We start from the raw sequence: 19165 nt of genomic DNA, 5'->3' as shown, positions 1-19165 counted from the left end.
TGAAGAATTTTAACCCCTGTATCTTTACTAAAAGTATGATCGGTGGAAATGAGATGATTGGCAAACTCCGAAAAATTATTGTTATTTAACAAATAACAAATAACAATAATTTTTCGGAGTTTGCCAATCATCTCATTTCCACCGATCATACTTTTAGTAAAGATACAGGGGTTAAAATTCTTCACCGTAGTAATAAAGGCAAAAAATTAGATAATTTAGAAGCACTTGAAATCAGAAAAGCCCTCAATAATAACTCCAGTATAATAAATAACCAAATTAATCTGTCTTATAGTCCTATTCTTGACATATTTCCAGTTAACCGCTCTGTTCTTCCTGGAATTACCGTAATCACCCCTTCCACTTTGTCCACATCTCCCTCAAACACTTAACATTTTTGTATTTATGTGTCAATATTTTGTGTAGTAGATCAGTTTTAAATATTCTCCTGGCGAAGGAAGGGATCTTCCCAAACCGGTAGAGTGAAAATAAAACTATCGTGGTCAAAAACAAATTTATGTGTTTTTATTATAAATTATGATGAGCCACAAAGTGAATGCTTTTTACAATTACATTACTTTTAATTGGACACAATTAATCAGATACATTATGAGATTCATATAGCTCTCATATATGGTTTATAGCAACATGTTTTACATTAACTTAAGAGTGGTAGTTATTTTCAACTACGCCCTGATACCGCCCTTATATATAATATAACCGTATTTAGTTACCAGATCTGAATAATCACACACTCCCCAAGCATTCCCTTATCGATTGTTCTCCTCCTCCTTTTTTCAATACTGAATGAAAATCGATGCCGCCACTGACTAGCAGTTTTTTTTGTTCTAGCCGTAGAGTAAAGAAGAACACTAGAAATGCCATCCACATAAATTCGAATGACGCTGACTTAGTAGGTAACTTTTGGTTCTAGCCCACTTAGCACGCTCTGTCTCTGTTGCACTAAAACTGTTAATATTAAGAAAACTATATGAATATAATAAATGTCTACTTAAATACAAAATAAATATTCAATTCATACATACAAACGCATAATTCATTAAAACGCCCCAAAAGTACACACACATTTTACACGGCAATAGGATAACATACACGTAAACACCATACATACTCACCATGGCAAGCAATCCATTGTTTACGAGGGGCAACATATATAATTGCCTTACAGACACCAATAAAAATGAAAAAAGTGTAGGTACATTTAAAAAAAAATGTTCATTTTATAATATTGGTATGTTATGTATTTATGTGTAATGTTATTAAAAATATATTTATTTTTGCTATTTTCAGTTAAAGAAGTAAAAATGTAATTTCCTTTTATCTGAAATAAAACTTTTTAAAAAATGCCACTTACCTGGCATTGTTTATCGCCATTCCATTTTAATTTCACAATGATGGTGAACTACAGTCCTGCGTAATGGGATAATCCTCATACTTTTATCCCTCACACTCACGTGGTATTTCTTCTGTTTTTCTTGATTTTATATACTATATCCAATGATTATTCTTTCAAACAAATAATATATCTAATTTTTAATAATATATAAATCTTTATTTTATTAATCTACATAGACCAATTGAGTCGTCGATTTTCAAAACCTGGTCCGTACATTTCTGCTGGTTCATATACATACATTCACCAAAAGTGCAGTAAATTGAAAATAAATATTTTTTTAAAGCATATTTGTAAAAAGCATTAACTTTGAGGATTACCATATTTACAATATAAATACATAAATTTGTTTTTGACCACTTTATTTTAATTACACTCATGAGTGTAATTAATAATAGTTGAATTGAATAGTTAAATTATTAATGTTATTCGATTAATATTAAAACAATAATGTATAGTTTTGGTATATGTATGTTCTTTTTATATTTCAAGTGTTTTAAACAGTTTATCGTGACATCTGCAAATGTTCGGAAAATTCCAAAGCGAGTTTTACAATTAGAAAAAAAATGTATTTTTGATGGTCAAAAGCTAAGTCGAGAAAATAAATAATATTTAAAGAAAATCCTTGTGTATTTTAATAGCAAGTCTGCCCCTGTATGTAGCGACAGCACTGTGGAGTAATTCGTCCGTCAGGGTTTTTTATCGCCAACCAGCTTCCACACATGTTAGTAGTTATTCTCAAGTTATTAGTCACGTTCAGGTGGATAGTTAGCAGTCGTTATTCCTTTCTTACTAAAAGAAGCGGTCACGTAACGGTTGATCTAACTTCTAACTCATTTATAACTACCAACAATAATAATAATAATTCTTAAATCATTCATTTTCCTATCATTGGTTTCGTGCAACGAGATGAAGAAGTTTGGTTTCTTTTTTCACATCATTATTTGCTTGTTATTTTTTATCGTTGTGGGCAGCATTTTAATAGTTTGGGCGCAAACTAAACGGATTAACAGTTAGTTATTTCTTAAATTTCATATTTTTTCATTTGAGTTCCTGCTTATGTTTGTGTCTTTTTGATATTGTATTAGTTACATGTTTACAACTGTACGCCTGGCCAATTATTCACAATAATTGAGAGCAAGGCGTGCATTCCTAAACATATCTAATTTTACTGCGGCCGAGTAGGCTAGCTACGGTACCCTTGTCATAGAGTTTTGTTTTTATAGTTTACTGTGTTAGAAACTAGAAAAAAATAAAAGTCAAAAATAAATATTTATGTTATTTTATAAACAATTATTTATTGATTATATGTACATAATCTTTATTTAAGTTAACCTACTGACCTGACTCTTTCAAAAACCCAGAAAAAAATTTAAAACAAAGTTTTCTCTAGATTTTTAAAATAATGTATCGGTACAAATTGACGATTACATAATGAGTATATATAACCTAATTATTATAAAATGAATAAAACATAATTATCTTAAGAAAATGTTACCCTTGTCAGGATCTAACGTAATTAAAGCTTTACGAGTACATTACATATATTATATTGAGCTGATTAAAAACATTCCGTATATTAAGTTTTTTTAAATTATTAATATTGTTGTCACATTCACCGTTTTTATTCTCAAGGTTTCTTATTTCATGAAAGATTAAAAAAAAACTGAAAAAAATGAAAAATAACTGAAATTTTACACGTCGAGCAACCTGTAACTACAATAATTTTTTTTATACCATACCTCGTTCAAACCGATTTGAAGAAAGACGATGGTAAAACTAAAATCCAACGGTGGAGAGAAAATGATTGACGACAATTTTGATGATTATGAAATAAATAATTACTCAGAAATGTCGGCGATATGATGATTATGAATTGGATGACAACAATGAAATGATTGACGATTGGTGATTTTGAAATGGGTGATGATTGTGAAATGGATGATGTTTTTTAAATTATCTAAATATGAAATGGATGATGATAATGAAATGGACTAGGTATAATGATGACTATGATTTTTTTTATTTTACTTATTTTATGATGGGTGACAATTTTGCAATGAATTCGTCGTGGTTTTGAAATAGATGATAATTATGATCTTTACTTATGATGGTCGATATGGATGATGGTTTGAAATTGATTATGGTTTTCAAATCGGTAATTGTTATGACGTTGATATGGTTATGAAGTCGATTATGATTATGAAACGGAAGACGGTTGTAGAATTGATTAGATCATGATATGGATGATGGTTTGAAATTTATTATGATTATGAAATGGAAGACGGTTGTGGAATTGATTAGGTCATGATATGGATGATGGTTTGAAATTTATTATGATTATGAAATGGAAGACGGTTGTGGAATTGATGAGGTCATGATATGGATGATGGTTTGAAATTTATTATGATTATGAAATGGAAGACGGTTGTGGAATTGATTAGGTCATGATATGGATGATGGTTTGAAATTTATTATGATTATGAAATGGAAGACGGTTGTGGAATTGATTAGGTCATGATATGGATGATGGTTTGAAATTTATTATGATTATGAAATGGAAGACGGTTGAGGAATTGATTAGGTCATGATATGGATGATGGTTTGAAATTTATTATGATTATGAAATGGAAGACGGTTGTGGAATTGATTAGGTCATGATATGGATGATGGTTTGAAATTTATTATGATTATGAAATGGAAGACGGTTGAGGAATTGATTAGGTCATGATAAGGATGATGGTTTGAAATGGATTATGATTTTGAAATGGGTACCTGTTGATGGGTACATGATGTTGGTTATGGTTTTGACATATATTATGTTTATGAAGTTAATTACAGTTCAATTTAATCATTTTATTTTAATTATGTATTACTACCTTTTAATTATGAAATTGTATAGTAATAATATGTTTAGTTATAAGTACCTATTAGTTATGAAATTGATTATGCTTATGAAATGGGTGAGGGTTATTTATTTAATTTGTTTCAATGGTACAGTAGTACCTTTTAGTTATGAATTGATTATGGTCATAAAATGGGTGATGATTTGAATTTGATTATGGTTATGAAATGATTATGAAATTAATGATTTTCATTGACTATTAACTATGCAAATGATTATTTTTATGGAAAAGATGAAGACAAGTGATCTGAAAATGATCAACAGGATGGATTGGTCAATCGATATTGCATGCTATTTGGGAAAAAATAACTTAAATGGAATCTAATGGATTGTTCTGATGAAATGTATTATGGTGATAAAATGGATGGCTATTATAAAATATTTTATGATTGATGATTAAATAATAATTGACGATATATATATGATCTAACTATCATCAAAATCAATTATATGACCTTCAAGAACAAGGCACTTGCTCATACTTCAGACACATGCCAATATTGGCCTCTGGGTTGGGTTTGGGCGCCGGGGGCCCGAACTTGATGGCAACGAAGAAAGGCGTGGCTGAGGTCTCGATCCTGCAGAGCGGGCGGCCTCCCGCGCGGCCCCTCTGCTGCGACGGTATGGGGCGGCCCTGACACAGGTTGGGCCCGCAGTGGTACGGATCACACGAGCCGGGACTGTACGATGTAGTCTGGAAGAAAATAATACGTATATATTAACGAAATCTATTTAGTTTTTATCTATTTAAAGGCAAACATGAATAAAGTGAACTTTTCGAATTTTCTTCAATTTTTAAAAATCTAATAATAGATTACGAGTAATTGAAAAATCTTTCTTAATAATCTTCAAAGATGACTAGAAATAATGCCCAAACTACAGAGGAATCAAACTTTTTATTCAATGTGGAAGGGAATACGCCAGAATTCAGAAAAAGTTTCGCGGATCACTGGATGTTGGGATAAGTTTTTAGATCAGGAAGAAATATCATGATCAACTTACATTAAGACTGGCAATTTCGCATCTTACTTGACAGGGCTACCTTCACGGTTACTTTTTATGTTTAACATATATATATATATATATGAATCTGGCGAAAAGTATTGATAGAATATAAAGAAGAATCATGAATATTTATGTTTAAATTTGACTTAGTTAAAGTTGTCTTTACTTCATGGGCCAAATCAGTCGTTATAAAAAGACACCAGATGTAATAAAATTTGGTGTTGCAAAAAAAGACTCGTCGTTACTAACTGAGGACATATATGGTAAGAGTAACATACATACATGGTAAGCGGATCAGGAACGCTTACAATAGTGGATAAACCGCTTACACAAAGTATAGTGTATAGAGGTAGGAATAGGAAAGAATCTAGGCACTTCGGAATCAAAGGTCATGGTTATGAAGAAATACTGCATACAATGTTTTTTCTCTGCTAACGGATTGCAGTTAAACAGGTCAACCAATTCAAGTTCCTTTGTGTTCAAATGTTAAGTGGTGACCGGCGAAATAGAAAGATCGACCGGAGAATAGTTATGCCAAATGGAGTTCTTTTTTTGTCCAGTTCAGTGAAGGTAAGAGACCAAATTGCCAAAACTAAACCTCCAATGTTTAAGTCAGTGTATTTTCCCAACCTTAATCGTGCACCTTAATAAGATACTGCAACTGGATGATTAATAAGATACTACATTTAAGGTCCAGGCTATCGAAATGGTATTATTTTGTAGTCAATAGGTTTATTGAAGTCACACTCTGAGACCAATTGAGAACTTTCACGGTAATTGAAGAGCGAACCCCCACAAAAGTCTACCGAAGGAGCATAAAATATGTATACCTGGAGGAGCAAAAGATCTCCGACTTAATGGTATATCTAATAATCCAAGGAATCGAATAAATAAAAAAGATTAGCCTGAGAACTCATCCACATTGAAAAACCTTCTGATAAAAGATACATGACGCCAACGGGACTTGAACCCGTGTCTTTTCGATTTCCGGTCGACATCTCTGACCACTGAGCTATGGCGGCTTATCTCTTATCCGCGAAATAATTCAATATGTACTAGTGTTATGGCTCATATATACGCCATAGCTCAGTGGTCAGAGCTGTCGACCGGAAATCGAAAGGACACGGGTTCAAGTCCCGTTGGCGTCATGTATCTTTTATCAGGAGATTTTTCAATGTGGATGAGGGTTTCAGTCTAATAATTATTGCTTATAAAATAATTGTTTCCCTTTGTGCTATGCATAAAAAATCTTGTCTTAAACATTAGTTTACCAAAAAAATAATAAATAAAAAAGAATTGAAATTTCATAATGATACGTTAACACTTCGGAGATCAGTCGAAGTTTTTTCTCATTTTAAGAGCAAACAACAACTTATGTTTAATCTTATTATTGTAAGTAAATCTAGTTGTTAGACTGGTTTACTTTGCCTGCTTTTAAAATATTTTTGAGCTCAAAATTCAACGCAAATTAAAAATATTCAATAGCAATTAAAATGATTCGCCTAATCGATAAAACAACTTTTCGGTTCAAGTATTGTGAAACACTTAACACACCGGCTCTGGGGCGATTAATACTCTGAATAAAATGACCTAAATAATACTAGTACAAACTTTGCTAATATACATCCTGCCCATAATAATGAATAGCCCCCTGAAGTGTAATCTGTGACTTTATTCGCGTCGTTTTAATTTATGGCATAACATTGGGAAGTATGTAGGTGTGCGATTATTCTGAATAATAATATATAAGAAGCGGCGAGTTTGTAAACTGGATCAATCGATGAATTCAGCTACTCGTACAAGCTATAACCCGTCCGCCGAACGACCAATACACAGTTATAGTCATAGCACACAGAAGAAATTTAGAAGTGCTTCCATGCAAAATTTGAATGGAAACAAATGGTCGATTTAGCTCACTAGCCCAGCGCTCTGTCTCACTTACACTGACATCGTAGATCTCCACCCTATTTGAATTAAACTCAGTTTTGTATTGGAAATTTAAGTCCCGATTGGACAAATATTTAGATCACGAAGCGCGTCCACGAGGCATTTCTTGTGTTCGTCTTTATTCTATGGTTATGGTAAAGTTTCAAATTGCTTTATAGATTTAAAATAATATTACGGTATTTTTTCATTAGCAGTGTAAAATTTTGTAATTAAGCTAATTAAGATAACTAGTTGCGGACACTGATAAATAAAATAAAAACAAAGAATATTTCATTTATAACAAACTGAAAGGCGAAATTAGACAACGTTATAATATTTTTACTTGAATATCAAACAAATCTTAAAATGGCAGGTCCATTCAGAAAATAGGAGGTTGGAAAAAAAAATACTTAGCAATTCAAATCTAATTTTAAACATAGTAAAACTTGGGGTGAATTTCTTCCTCTTTTCTGGGACAAGGTTTCGGACAGTTTTTCTGTGTCCATTACCATGACAGGTATGATGGGCACTGTACAAACATAATAGTCTAGTGTCTAGTTTAGTGAAGTGGTAAAGTAAAGTAAACGAATCTCTATCATAATTAATGTTAATAAACTCTAGCGTTGACAACAACAAATTATAAAGATTGAAATTACGAAGCTGTCTACTGTAATTAATTGGATTATTACTTGTTTATTCGAAGGCATTTTAACAATACGATTTTTTTTCAATTAGGTAATTATTAGTATTTACAAATTATTTTTTGTCCACACGCACACGTCAAATGTAACAAACATTCGTAAAAAAAAAAAAAAATATTTTTCGATTTATCGTGAATATTTTAATATCAATAAATAACGATACTGTGTTGAATTTATAAAATGCAAATAACTGTGTATTACACAAACGCGCTTCTGTACTCACTCGTAAGTCAAACACGCGTCCCATAATTGATATTTCAACTGATTTGACATGTTCCAGGAAAGTTTAAGTTATATTTAACTCAACTTAAAATGGCGCGACAGACGAGTACCGAGGCAATACAGGTGACAAGTTTGTAATTAAACGTGGAAATGTAATTAAAGTTTTCCGGACATCCTCTGTGAGGAACGACAGAATGGGTAAATGAGGAAATGTTCAATACTCCACTTCACTGACACGGGTTGTACCTATATTGCCATACGACACACGTTAACGCACGCCATTGCAGAAAACTTTTTCCTTTGAAATAAATCACAATAATTAAGTCGTAGTTTTATTATTGATTAAAACAACGCTTTCCTTTTTTACGTGGCCCCTGACAAAGGCCTTTATCTACTGTGCATAATCAGGTTACTTTAACTCGTAAACCAAAAGCCTATACTAAAGGCTGCAACCGCCCTTAAACGCACCTCGTCAAGAAATAATTTGTTTTAAAAATAACATAAAGGTCCTGTATTATAAACAACGTTGTGAAGCGGGTTGGAGCAAGAGCAGCAGAGCACACGCAATTGCTTGGCTTGAGATAGCCACGAAAATCGCTCTGTCCGGCTTGTTTTCTACACATCCAGGATACGCTACACACCTGACTGGCCAGAGGAGACCTGCCAGCCCCTTGCACAGGCGCACGCGTCCTCAACTGCCTTTCTCATATCTTACATCAACGAAGACTCACACTGGACCCAACCCTTCCGAAGAACCTGTATCCTATACTAAAGCACAAGTTTTCAATTTGGTAGGCGGGAATGGGTACCGCCGCCCTGGGAACCATTTATTGGATTACCAACACCTCTGCCACAGGTCACCCCAAGTGGTTCGCTACGTTTGGTGACTTAGCAGGGGTGCCCGGGTTCATGGGTTAAGGTTTGCCCGGGTCTTGGTGGCGGGTGCGTCGGCCCACCTTCTGCGTGGCGGGCCGGTTGGGAGATGCTGGTTGAGGGAGACCCTTTACAACCGGTTACCGCTGTCCGGGCCGCTCGATAGTACAGGGGCCCGACCCTCAGGCTCACGACTAAGGGTGGGCTGCCCCATCAGCGAGTGAAAAAACCCCGCCACTGCTGTTGTGCCGGTTCGTGACCGGAGGGGACCCAGCAGCAGCGTTTGGGGCGCATTGGATGCCCTCTCCAGCCGGACTCTCCCAGCCTATCGCCTAGCACCGCAGTGGGTGGGCTGGAACCAAACGCTCATCACTCCTGGACAGCCTGAACCCCAGATTCCTACCCACCCCTCATACCTTTCCTTTCCAGACCTTTCCTTTCACCTCCTACCCTTATAAAAAAAAAAAAAAAAAAAAAATTCATGAACATACAACACAACAATTTTAACATCGTTACAGCGGCGAGTAGCAGGCGTCCCCGGTGCGGGCCAAAACTGCTGGTAAATTTTGCCAACATTCGCGGCCTGCACACAAATTTAAATTCCGTCCATCACCATCTTTTGTCCCAACGTCCCAACCTTCTTTTCCTATCCGAAACTCAGATAGCCGAGCCGCCAGACTCCTCCTATCTGGACTGCCCGGGCTTTACCCTCGCAAGCAAATTCCGACTGAAAGGAGGAGTCTGCCTCTATAGTCGAGCTGACGTCAACTGTGTGCGACTATTGAGTCTGGAAAACTCCAGATTCGACGTAATGTGGGTGCGCGTCAATCTTGCCAGTACGGCAAGATTCTACGCATGTCTATACCGCTCACCGAACCATAGCGAATCAGACACTTCCGAGCTCTTCAAACATTTGAGCGATACTATTGATGATCTCTTGCCCCGCTACCCTTCGGCCGAGTTTATTGTTCTGGGGGACTTCAACGTTCATAACAAACCATGGTTGAAGTTCTCAGGCCCAACGGACTCGGCTGGCCGACAGGCGGAATCCTTTGCCATTTGCTACGGATTAGAGCAATTGGTTCAGGAGCCTACAAGGGTTCCTGATGTCCAGACTCACCGCTCCAATCTGTTAGACCTATTCTTAACTACTGTGCCACACGGTTATAAGATTGACGTCACAGCGCCTCTGGGATCATCTGACCACTGCCTAATGACGACATCAATCCCCGTTAGCCTCAGACCAACCAATGAGAGGCTGAGGAGAAAAGTGTGGCACTATAGGTCAGCAGATTGGTTCGGTATGCGGGCCCATTTCAACGCTTTTCCGTGGTCAGCTGTTTGTTTTCGGACTTCGGACCCTTCAAGATGTGCCCAGGAGATTGGTGAAGTCATCAAATCGGCGATGGATGGCTTCATACAATCGACTACTAAAGAAACTGGTGTGGGCTCAAAGCCGTGGTTCAGTCGACAATGCTCCGAAGCAGTCCGACGAAAAAACGCGGCTTACCGAGCCTACAACACATCTCGAACGCCCGAAAGCAGATCAGCATACAACAAATCGGCAAAGGAATGCAAGAGAATCATCAATAGGTCAAAATTCGAACACGACCTGCAGATCAGCAAAAAGCTGGCTGCCTGCCCGCATGGCAGCAGAGCATTCTGGTCGCTTGCGGGCTCAATAGGTCGAAATTTTTGCAAACCCAGTTTGCCACCTCTTACCAGACCTGACGGCTCACTAGCAAACACCGCCACCGAAAAGGCTAACTTATTAGGGAAAATGTTTGCGGAAAACTCGACCCTCGACGACGGGGGTGCTGTTCCGCCGTCGGTTCCTCACTGCGGCTTCTATATGAAAAAGCTGAGGATCCGGCATCGGGATGTACTCCACGTCATACGGGGGCTCGATGTTAACAAAGCTAGTGGACCTGATGGAATACCTGCCCTGGTATTGCAGAGGTGTGCTGCGGAAATAGTTCCAGTTTTGACAAAGCTCTTCAAAATGTCCCTGAAGTGTGGCACTGTGCCCTCTGGTTGGAAAAAAGCGGTCATTCACCCTATTCCCAAGAAAGGTGACCGCTCCAACCCGGCCAACTACCGCCCCATAGCGATCACATCAGTTCTGTCCAAAGTGATGGAACGTGTGATAAACGACAAACTGCTCACATACCTCGAGAAGAACAAAATTATCAACGACCGTCAATACGGATTCCGGCGGAACCGCTCGTGCGGTGATCTTCTCGCGTATGTGACGCATGTTTGGGGGCGGTGCCTGGAACGTCACGGTGAGACCCAAACGGTCGCACTAGACATATCCAAGGCCTTTGACCGGGTCTGGCACCGAGGACTTGTCAACAAATTGCATTCTTACGGACTTCCCGCATCCCTGTGTACGTGGATTGCTGACTTTTTAAGGGATAGGTCGATTCAGGCGGTTGCTGACGGTTTCACCTCTTCCTCGCACTCCATAAATGCTGGCGTCCCACAGGGATCGGTTCTGTCTCCGACTTTGTTTTTGTTGCACATCAATGACCTTTTGACATGTGCACCGATTCATTGTTACGCGGATGACAGTACAGTTTTTTTTTTTTTTTTTTTTTTTTTTTTTTTTTTTTATTGTTTAACTTATAACATTGTTACATTGTACATAAAATAAGTTAAAAATAAGTAATAGTGTAAAACATATGTTGTTGAATTTCTACTCCAATGAAGAGTGCTAGCTCTTGAGCTTGGCGTAGGAGTTATTTGACAATTATTTCATGTTTATATCAGTAATTAACATTATTACAGTACAATAAATATAAACTTAAAAGAGGATTGTGACGTTAATTTTGGTTGAAACATGAATTGAAGTTATAACATTTGATAGGTGATATTAATTTTTTTTAAAGATAAATTTGACCTTCTTTTTGAATAAAATAAAATCTGGTATTTTTTTCACTTCTTCGGGAAGACTATTAAAATATATTATGCCTTTGTAAATGTAGTTATTGTGCATTTGTTGTGTTGAAAATAGAGGAATTTGGATGTTAAAATTATGCCTTAAGGATGAGTTAAATTTAAGTTTTTTTACTACAGTTTCTTTATATATTTGTAATATTGCATCTTTTTTATAGAGGTCTTCAATTTTTGGTACTTCGAAAATTTTGAACAATGATGCTGAAGAGAAAGTTGGTTTTTTTTTCAAAATTACTTTGATAATTAGTTTTTGTACCACTTTAACAGAGCTTAAAAATTTTTCATATGCACCTCCCCACCCAATGATTCCATACTGAAGTAATGATTGGACTAGTGCGTAATAGACTTTTTTCAGGTTGTTTATCTTGAGAACATTTCTTAATCTAATGAATATATAGATACATTTTCTAATGCGTTTAACAAGTTCACATATGTGTCTGTTCCATTTCATATGTTGGTCTACAATTACACCGAGGTATTTTATTTCAGTTGTTTGGTTTAGTATGGTACATGATTCATTACAAACATCTTTGTTACATTTTTTGTTGTGTATTATTATATGAATGTTGGGGTTAGTTTTGAATTTATTTATTGTGAATGGTATATAAACTGTTTTTTTTGCGTTAATTGTAAGTAGATTTGTATCGAACCAGTTTTTTAGGATTTGGATGTCATTATTTGCATTTTCATTTACAATTTTCCAGTCATTACCCTTAATTATGATAATTGTATCATCTGCGTAAGATATAACTGTTCCACTGAAGTTTTGTTTGAAAATATCGTTTACGTACATGATAAAAAGTAAAGGACCCAAAACAGTACCTTGTGGTATCCCAAAATCACTTGTGAGTGGTAGACTAGATGCGTGATTAATTTTTACAACTTGTGTTCTTTGGTGAAGATAACTTTTTAGCCAACTTAATGCTGTGTCATTAAAACCTACGATCTTTAATTTTTGTATTAGTTTGACATGAGATATGCTGTCGAAGGCTTTTTGGAGATCAACAAAAATACCAACACATTTTAATGATTTGTCTAAAGCGTCTTGTATGGTACTAGATAATTTAGCAATGGCGTCTTTTGTGTTTTGTTTTCCATGAATCCAAACTGATTTTCGTGAATTATATTATTAATCTTTATGAACTGAGTTATTCTTTTTTTGGCAATTTTTTCAAATATTTTTGCAATGTTTGATAGTAAAGAAATAGGGCGGTAATTGGTTGGTTCTTCCGGATTGCCGGTTTTAAATATTGGTATAATTACAGATTGTTTGTACATGGATGGAAAAACTCCGCTTTGAAAACTTGTATTGATTATATGAGTTAATGGTTTTGATACTTGTGATTTTATACATTTCAGTGTTTGTATTGTGACCCCATCAAAACCAGGGGCAGAACCTCCTTTCATACCTGTAATAATTTGTTCAATTTCTTCTGGTGTTGTTGGTTGAAATAATTCAAATTTATGCTCATTATTTACTGTAGTATTTGGGTCATTTGGGGTAAGGCCTTGTTGGATTTTTTTAGCGAGGTTTTTTCCTACATTAGCAAAAAAATTGTTAAATACATTTGCGGCTTCTAGAGGTTTATCTTTACAGCAGATTTTTGAATCATTATGATTTACATTGTTGATTGTTTTATTTTTTAAATGTTTTTTATCGACAATTTCATTTATGATGGACCAAATCCTTTTACTGTCTTTTCCAGATAATTCAAGTTTTTGTTTGTAGTAGTCATCCTTTGTGTTTTTTATTAGATATGTAAGTTTTTTTTTTATAAGCTTTGAAATGTTTTTGTAATGTTATATTTTCCGGTTGTTTTGTATATTGTTTGTAGAGTGTTTCTTTGTGTCTAATTGAGATGATTAATCCGTGAGTTATCCATGGTTTGATTGGCTTTAGTTTTGAAGATGTTTTGTTAGATTTAATATTTCTACAAGCATTTATGTGAAAACTCAGTTTTTTATCAAATATTTTGCAGCATTCTTCTACATCGTTACATTGATATATTTCTTGCCATTCTTTTTCGTTACTTAATATTTTAGTGAGAGAATTTATATTAATACTATAGTTGTATTTATCAGTATTATTAACGGCCGTTGTGGTTGGTAATGAGAGGTTTTGATGTTTGTAGTCATATTTAAATATACATGCAAAATGATCCGTTACAGATGTTTTAATTACCGCAGATGATATATTTTGTATATCTTTGGTGTTTGTGAATATGTGATCGATACAAGATGGTCGTTGTCCGATAATGTTTCTGGTGTATGAATTTATACATGAAATGTAATTTAATTCTGCTAACATATTTAAATAGTTATCTTTATCGTTAGAGGAGTAGTCATTAGCGATATTTAAGTTAATATCTCCGATGAGTATTGTTTTTTTGTTTCTATGATGTTGTAATATTTTTTTAATTCTTCTATGTATGTGGTTATAGCAGAAGAGTGTGTCCGATAAATAGCAATGATATTAAATGAATAATTCATAAAATTTATCTCCAAGTTTAATAAATTGACATTATTCACCATTATTTCATTTACACTTGTGACAGCGTAAATATTTGATACAAATATGGCGACGCCGCTATTTCTGTTAATTTTATATTTTGTTGCATAGTACGAGTAACCCGGTATATTATAATTAATTTCACTCGATGAATGCGTTTCTGATAGTATTATACAGTCAAGTCTATTTAATTGTTTAATAGTTATTAGAAATTCTTCGAAATTTTTTTCCAAAGATCTAACGTTCATGTGTATTATTATTAGGCTGGCTGTAGGTTTTATATCTATAAAATCGTTTGTATTATTTACCGTGTCAAAAATCCTTTCGTCTATTTTATATGAATTATCTATTGCGTTTATTATAAAGTCGTTCATTTTGAGGTAGTAATAAAATTAACAATAATGTTGGCGCTGGGAATACACTTCACATTTGCAATTATAATATTATATGTGTTTGCTTGTACATTATCACTGCGTGTTAACACTTTGCGGGCGGGCTTTTCGTAATATTTTTTTGAAATATTGTGCATATTATTTAGGTTTTCGTTACACTTGTAATTAATAATATGCATCATTAGTCGTAATCGATGCGATCCCTCGCAATTTTCAGCATTTTGTTTCTATAGTTGCACCTAATACTGTTGGCTGCGTGGTCCGTGGTGTTTTTTTCTCCATATTTAGAATTTTGTCTGGTGCAGTTTACACATGCTGGTACTGTTTTTTCTCTTCCCGGACATTTTGAAAGGATGTGATCGCCCATGCAGTGTGGGCAAATTGGAGGGCTGGTTCGGTGTAGGCATCTTTTAGCCGTATGCATGAACATACAGCAATGAAAACATTGAGTCAGTGGATCGCAATCTTCAATTTTTACTCGTTGAAACTGTATATTTAGTTTACCGAGTGCAAGGAGACTTTTTCGCATTTTGCCACTAGTTTCCATGATGTAGCTAGTGAACTGGCGCGGCTTTTCGTTTATGTTTGTGTTTTTTATCTCCGTTATAAGTGTGATTTTGTTGTCTTCACTTTCCTTGTAAACATCTTCAATTCCTTCGTTCTGGGTAATTATTCCGCAAACTATTTCGTCTTCAGTAAGATTGGATTTTAATCCTTTTATTATTATTTTTGGTCTTTTCTTTTGAATTTCATTTACCACCAAATCGGTATTCAGTTTTTTTATTTCGGCGGTTAAGGTATTTGCATATTCCTTTTTTGGGCATGATATTATTATTTTTTCTTCTTTTGTTTTTCTCAAACCATTTATTCCTATCTTTATGTTGCTTAAATTTATTTCTTTTTTTATTATCATTTCAATTTCTTCTGCTTTAGCATTATTTTTGGTCGACGAAATGATGATTGAGAATCTCTCTTCTTCTCGAGGAGTGACTTTGGTTGTTGATAATACCTGTGCATAGGATGGTGTTGATGCGCTTTTCATTATTTTTTCAAAGTTTCCCACCAGTTGGTCGTTTTTTTCGATAAGTTTGTCTTGTAGTTGAATTATTTGTTGTTGCATTTTTAATATTTCAGATTTCACTTCATTGTCAAGATCAATAATAATTTTTTCGATATTTGTTTTAGTTTTCGAGTCTTTAACGGTTTGTATTTTTTGAACTTCATTTTTTAGCGTATTTAACAACTCTTCTACCGTCATGAAAGTGTTACGTTGCGGTGTAACGGGAGCGCGAAGACAGTACCGTGCGGGCTGCCGTTACGAGCGTAAGATTAATACTGAAATTTCATGATAGCTTTTTGTTTGACAAGCCCCCAAAGGGCACACAAACTCCAACGGCTCGGAGGGCTTTGAAGCAGAGAATGGACGGTTATCTCGAGAGTATTTCCTCCTGGGGTAAAAATAATCTCGTCGAATTTAATGTTTCAAAGACCCAATCCTGTCTGATTACGTCTAAAAGGGATCCAAATGATAATCTAGTCTCCTTCAACGGAAGCAATCTTCCGAACAGGCCTTCCATTGATATGCTTGGTGTAACTATAAGTGACCAGCTCAGGTACGGGGGCTCCATCGAAGCCAGAGTAAAGTTGGCCTCTCAGAAGCTGGGCGTACTGTACAGGGCCCGCAGATACTTTAATAGTACACAACTGCTCACCCTGTACAAATCGCAAGTGCGCCCTACTGTCGAATTTGGCAGCCATCTCTGGTCTGGAGCCCCAAAATAACTGAAAAAAACCCTTGACTCTGTGCAGAAACGGGCGGTCCGTTTGATAGATTCCCCAATCTTAACAAACGGACTGCAATCTTTAGAGCACAGGCGTCAAGTAGGTATGCTGTCCTTGTTCTATCGGTATTACAATGGAAGATGCTCTGAGGAACTAGCGTCATTGATCCCTTCGGCACCGGTGCGTAGTCGGGATACACGCCAAACGCGCGCCCAACATTTGTACACAGTTGACACTTGTCACATGAGAACGGGTCGCTTCTACGATTCGTTCTTAAGTTCAACAGCTCGGCTGTGGAACGAACTGCCGGCCTCTGTGTTTCCTCCCTCCTACAACATGGGACTCTTCAAGACCCATGTTCACTCCTTCCTCTCCAAAAAAAGACCCTCCACACAGCATCCCCAAAGATGACATAGGCCCCGAGGGAAATTATTTTCTTCAGGGCCTCCTGTGTGGAGTAAATATAAAAAAAAAAAAAAAAAAAAAAGTATAGGACGCCCGCCTCGCGGATGGTCCGAGGTTGAACGAGGCCGTCTAACCCCATCAAGAGGCCCCTGTTCCTAAAAGGTATCGGAGTGCCAGAGGTGAGTGAAGGCACAGGCGTGCCGCGAACAAATCACGAAAATACTAATCTGAAGTTTTCCTCCGTAGATACCGGCAGGAAGGATCGAGTACCCCCGGTCATGATGACCCTGGGGAACAAGACGCACTCGCAGACTACCTCTGCGATGCAAGGATATCTGGTGACAGGCAAACTGTTTACCTTCAGGTACAACAGAGGTGGCATGGCCAACATTTTTGTGCGCACGATGGAGGATCACTGTGCCTTTACCAACGGGCTGTGAGAGGGGGCTCGCGGCTTCCATACCTGCACGGCCGAGGCTGATAAGCTGAAGAAGGCAGTCATCGAGGGTCTGCCGAGAGTGGAGACTGCTGAAATCACCTCGAACTAGGACCTCGAAGCATAAGGCTTCCCGGCCATCAAGGTGGTCAGGATGACAACCGCTTCAGCCGACTACCCCATCTACCTGACCCACTACAATGTTATGGGACAGCTGCAGGCGGCCATCAAATACTCGTGCCACTGCCACATACGCCTGCAGAAGCACCACATTCATCACCTGCAGCACGGCACGCCGTGTTACCGGTGACAGGAATTCAGCCACGGATCCCAAAACTGCTTACATACGCCAAGGTGTGTGAAGTGTTTTGCAGAGCATGCTTCGGCAGAATGCCCCAAAAACAACGAGAGACGAGCCCGCCGCATGCTGCAACTGCGGAGGCTCACATCTGAGAAGCTACATAGGCTGCCCGAAGCGGGTAGCATACGTCGCCTCGCTCCAGCAGCGACCCAAGACGCCCAGCACAGCAGGGTCCCAGCAGGCCACCTCCTCAGGCGGAGACGGATGGACGGGCCTAGGCCAATGTAGCCGAAGGATCTGCCCCCGCCCAACAGCAGTGCGAGTCACAGCCACTTCCCCCCCCCCCCCCCCCAGCAGGAGCACTTTCAGCGGAGTTGATATAATGGCCCTGCTCCAAGGTCTTCTGTGCGTGCGATCCCAGATACTTTACACACAGACTGACTGAACTTTTCTACAAATAACTTCATTCTTTTTAGACTCACAAACTCAAATGCGGACGAATAAGCAACGATCTATTTATATAATATTTTATAATTTTTATGTATATGTAGTTCTTTTACCTATCTTTCGATAAGTATATATTAACATAAAACAGACACACACACACACACACACACACACATACACACACTTTAAAATGCAGTACATCATATACCGATGTTACTGAAGGCCGCCTCTGTTTCAAGTTGACAGACGGCCGTTTACTCCTGTATACTGTTTTCTGCGATTTTCTTTATTCCACAGGCAAATGCGGAGAATTCCCAAAAATAAGATGCAGCTCAATTTCTCCCCCGATCCCAACATAACACAAACAGATACGTATGTAGTATATGGCCAAGGTTGGCTGCTGGTGAGCTGATAACGAAGAGTATGATCCTCCAAAAAATTAAATATTAGTAAGGTACTTAACAATTTTTTTTCCTACCGACAAAATACCTCTAAATAAGGCCTCTAAGTGTATAATAGCCAGGTAACATTAATATAACAACCGTATGAGGTAAAAATTGTGAGGGGCAATGCGCCGGCCGTTCTACTTGTATAAAGAACAGTTATACAAGTAGAAAATAAGAATCTAGGTAAACAAAAGTGAGGCGGGTTAAGGAACTTTTTATTCTGTTCTATGTGCAGGATAATTTCATGCGAGGTCTCCAACACAGGCCTCTGATTCTTCCCAGGTGCATAACTACATCATAAATGCTAATACACCTGGGCCCTGGGAAGATTTACTAACTGCATTGCAGGAAATGTGAATATTTCCACATGTCTTTCAACAAGTTTAAATACGAAGTTTTATGGAAATTAACTGTAAGTACCTACCTACTTCAGTGTAAAATGTTTG

The 19165-nt window shown here is 36.9% G+C and overlaps 1 protein-coding gene across 1 annotated transcript in view; it reads right to left on the bottom strand.

Moving 5' to 3' along the window:
• Nucleotides 1-4525: 4525 nt before the first annotated feature.
• Nucleotides 4526-19165, bottom strand: part of LOC149426270 (uncharacterized) — a 47473-nt gene continuing 32833 nt past the window's right edge. Inside the window, exon 10 of the mRNA XM_089636312.1 lies at nt 4526-5010. Within this exon, the coding sequence (XP_089492438.1) occupies nt 4774-5010 (237 nt within the window). The 3' untranslated portion in view covers nt 4526-4773. The remainder of the gene's footprint in view (nt 5011-19165) is intronic.

This window comes from Hesperophylax consimilis, chromosome 1, assembly GCF_061612785.1.
Source record: "Hesperophylax consimilis isolate HC1 chromosome 1, BYU_Hcon_1.0, whole genome shotgun sequence".
NCBI classification, from domain to species: domain Eukaryota; kingdom Metazoa; phylum Arthropoda; class Insecta; order Trichoptera; family Limnephilidae; genus Hesperophylax; species Hesperophylax consimilis.
This window is presented reverse-complemented; position numbering and strand designations above follow the sequence as displayed.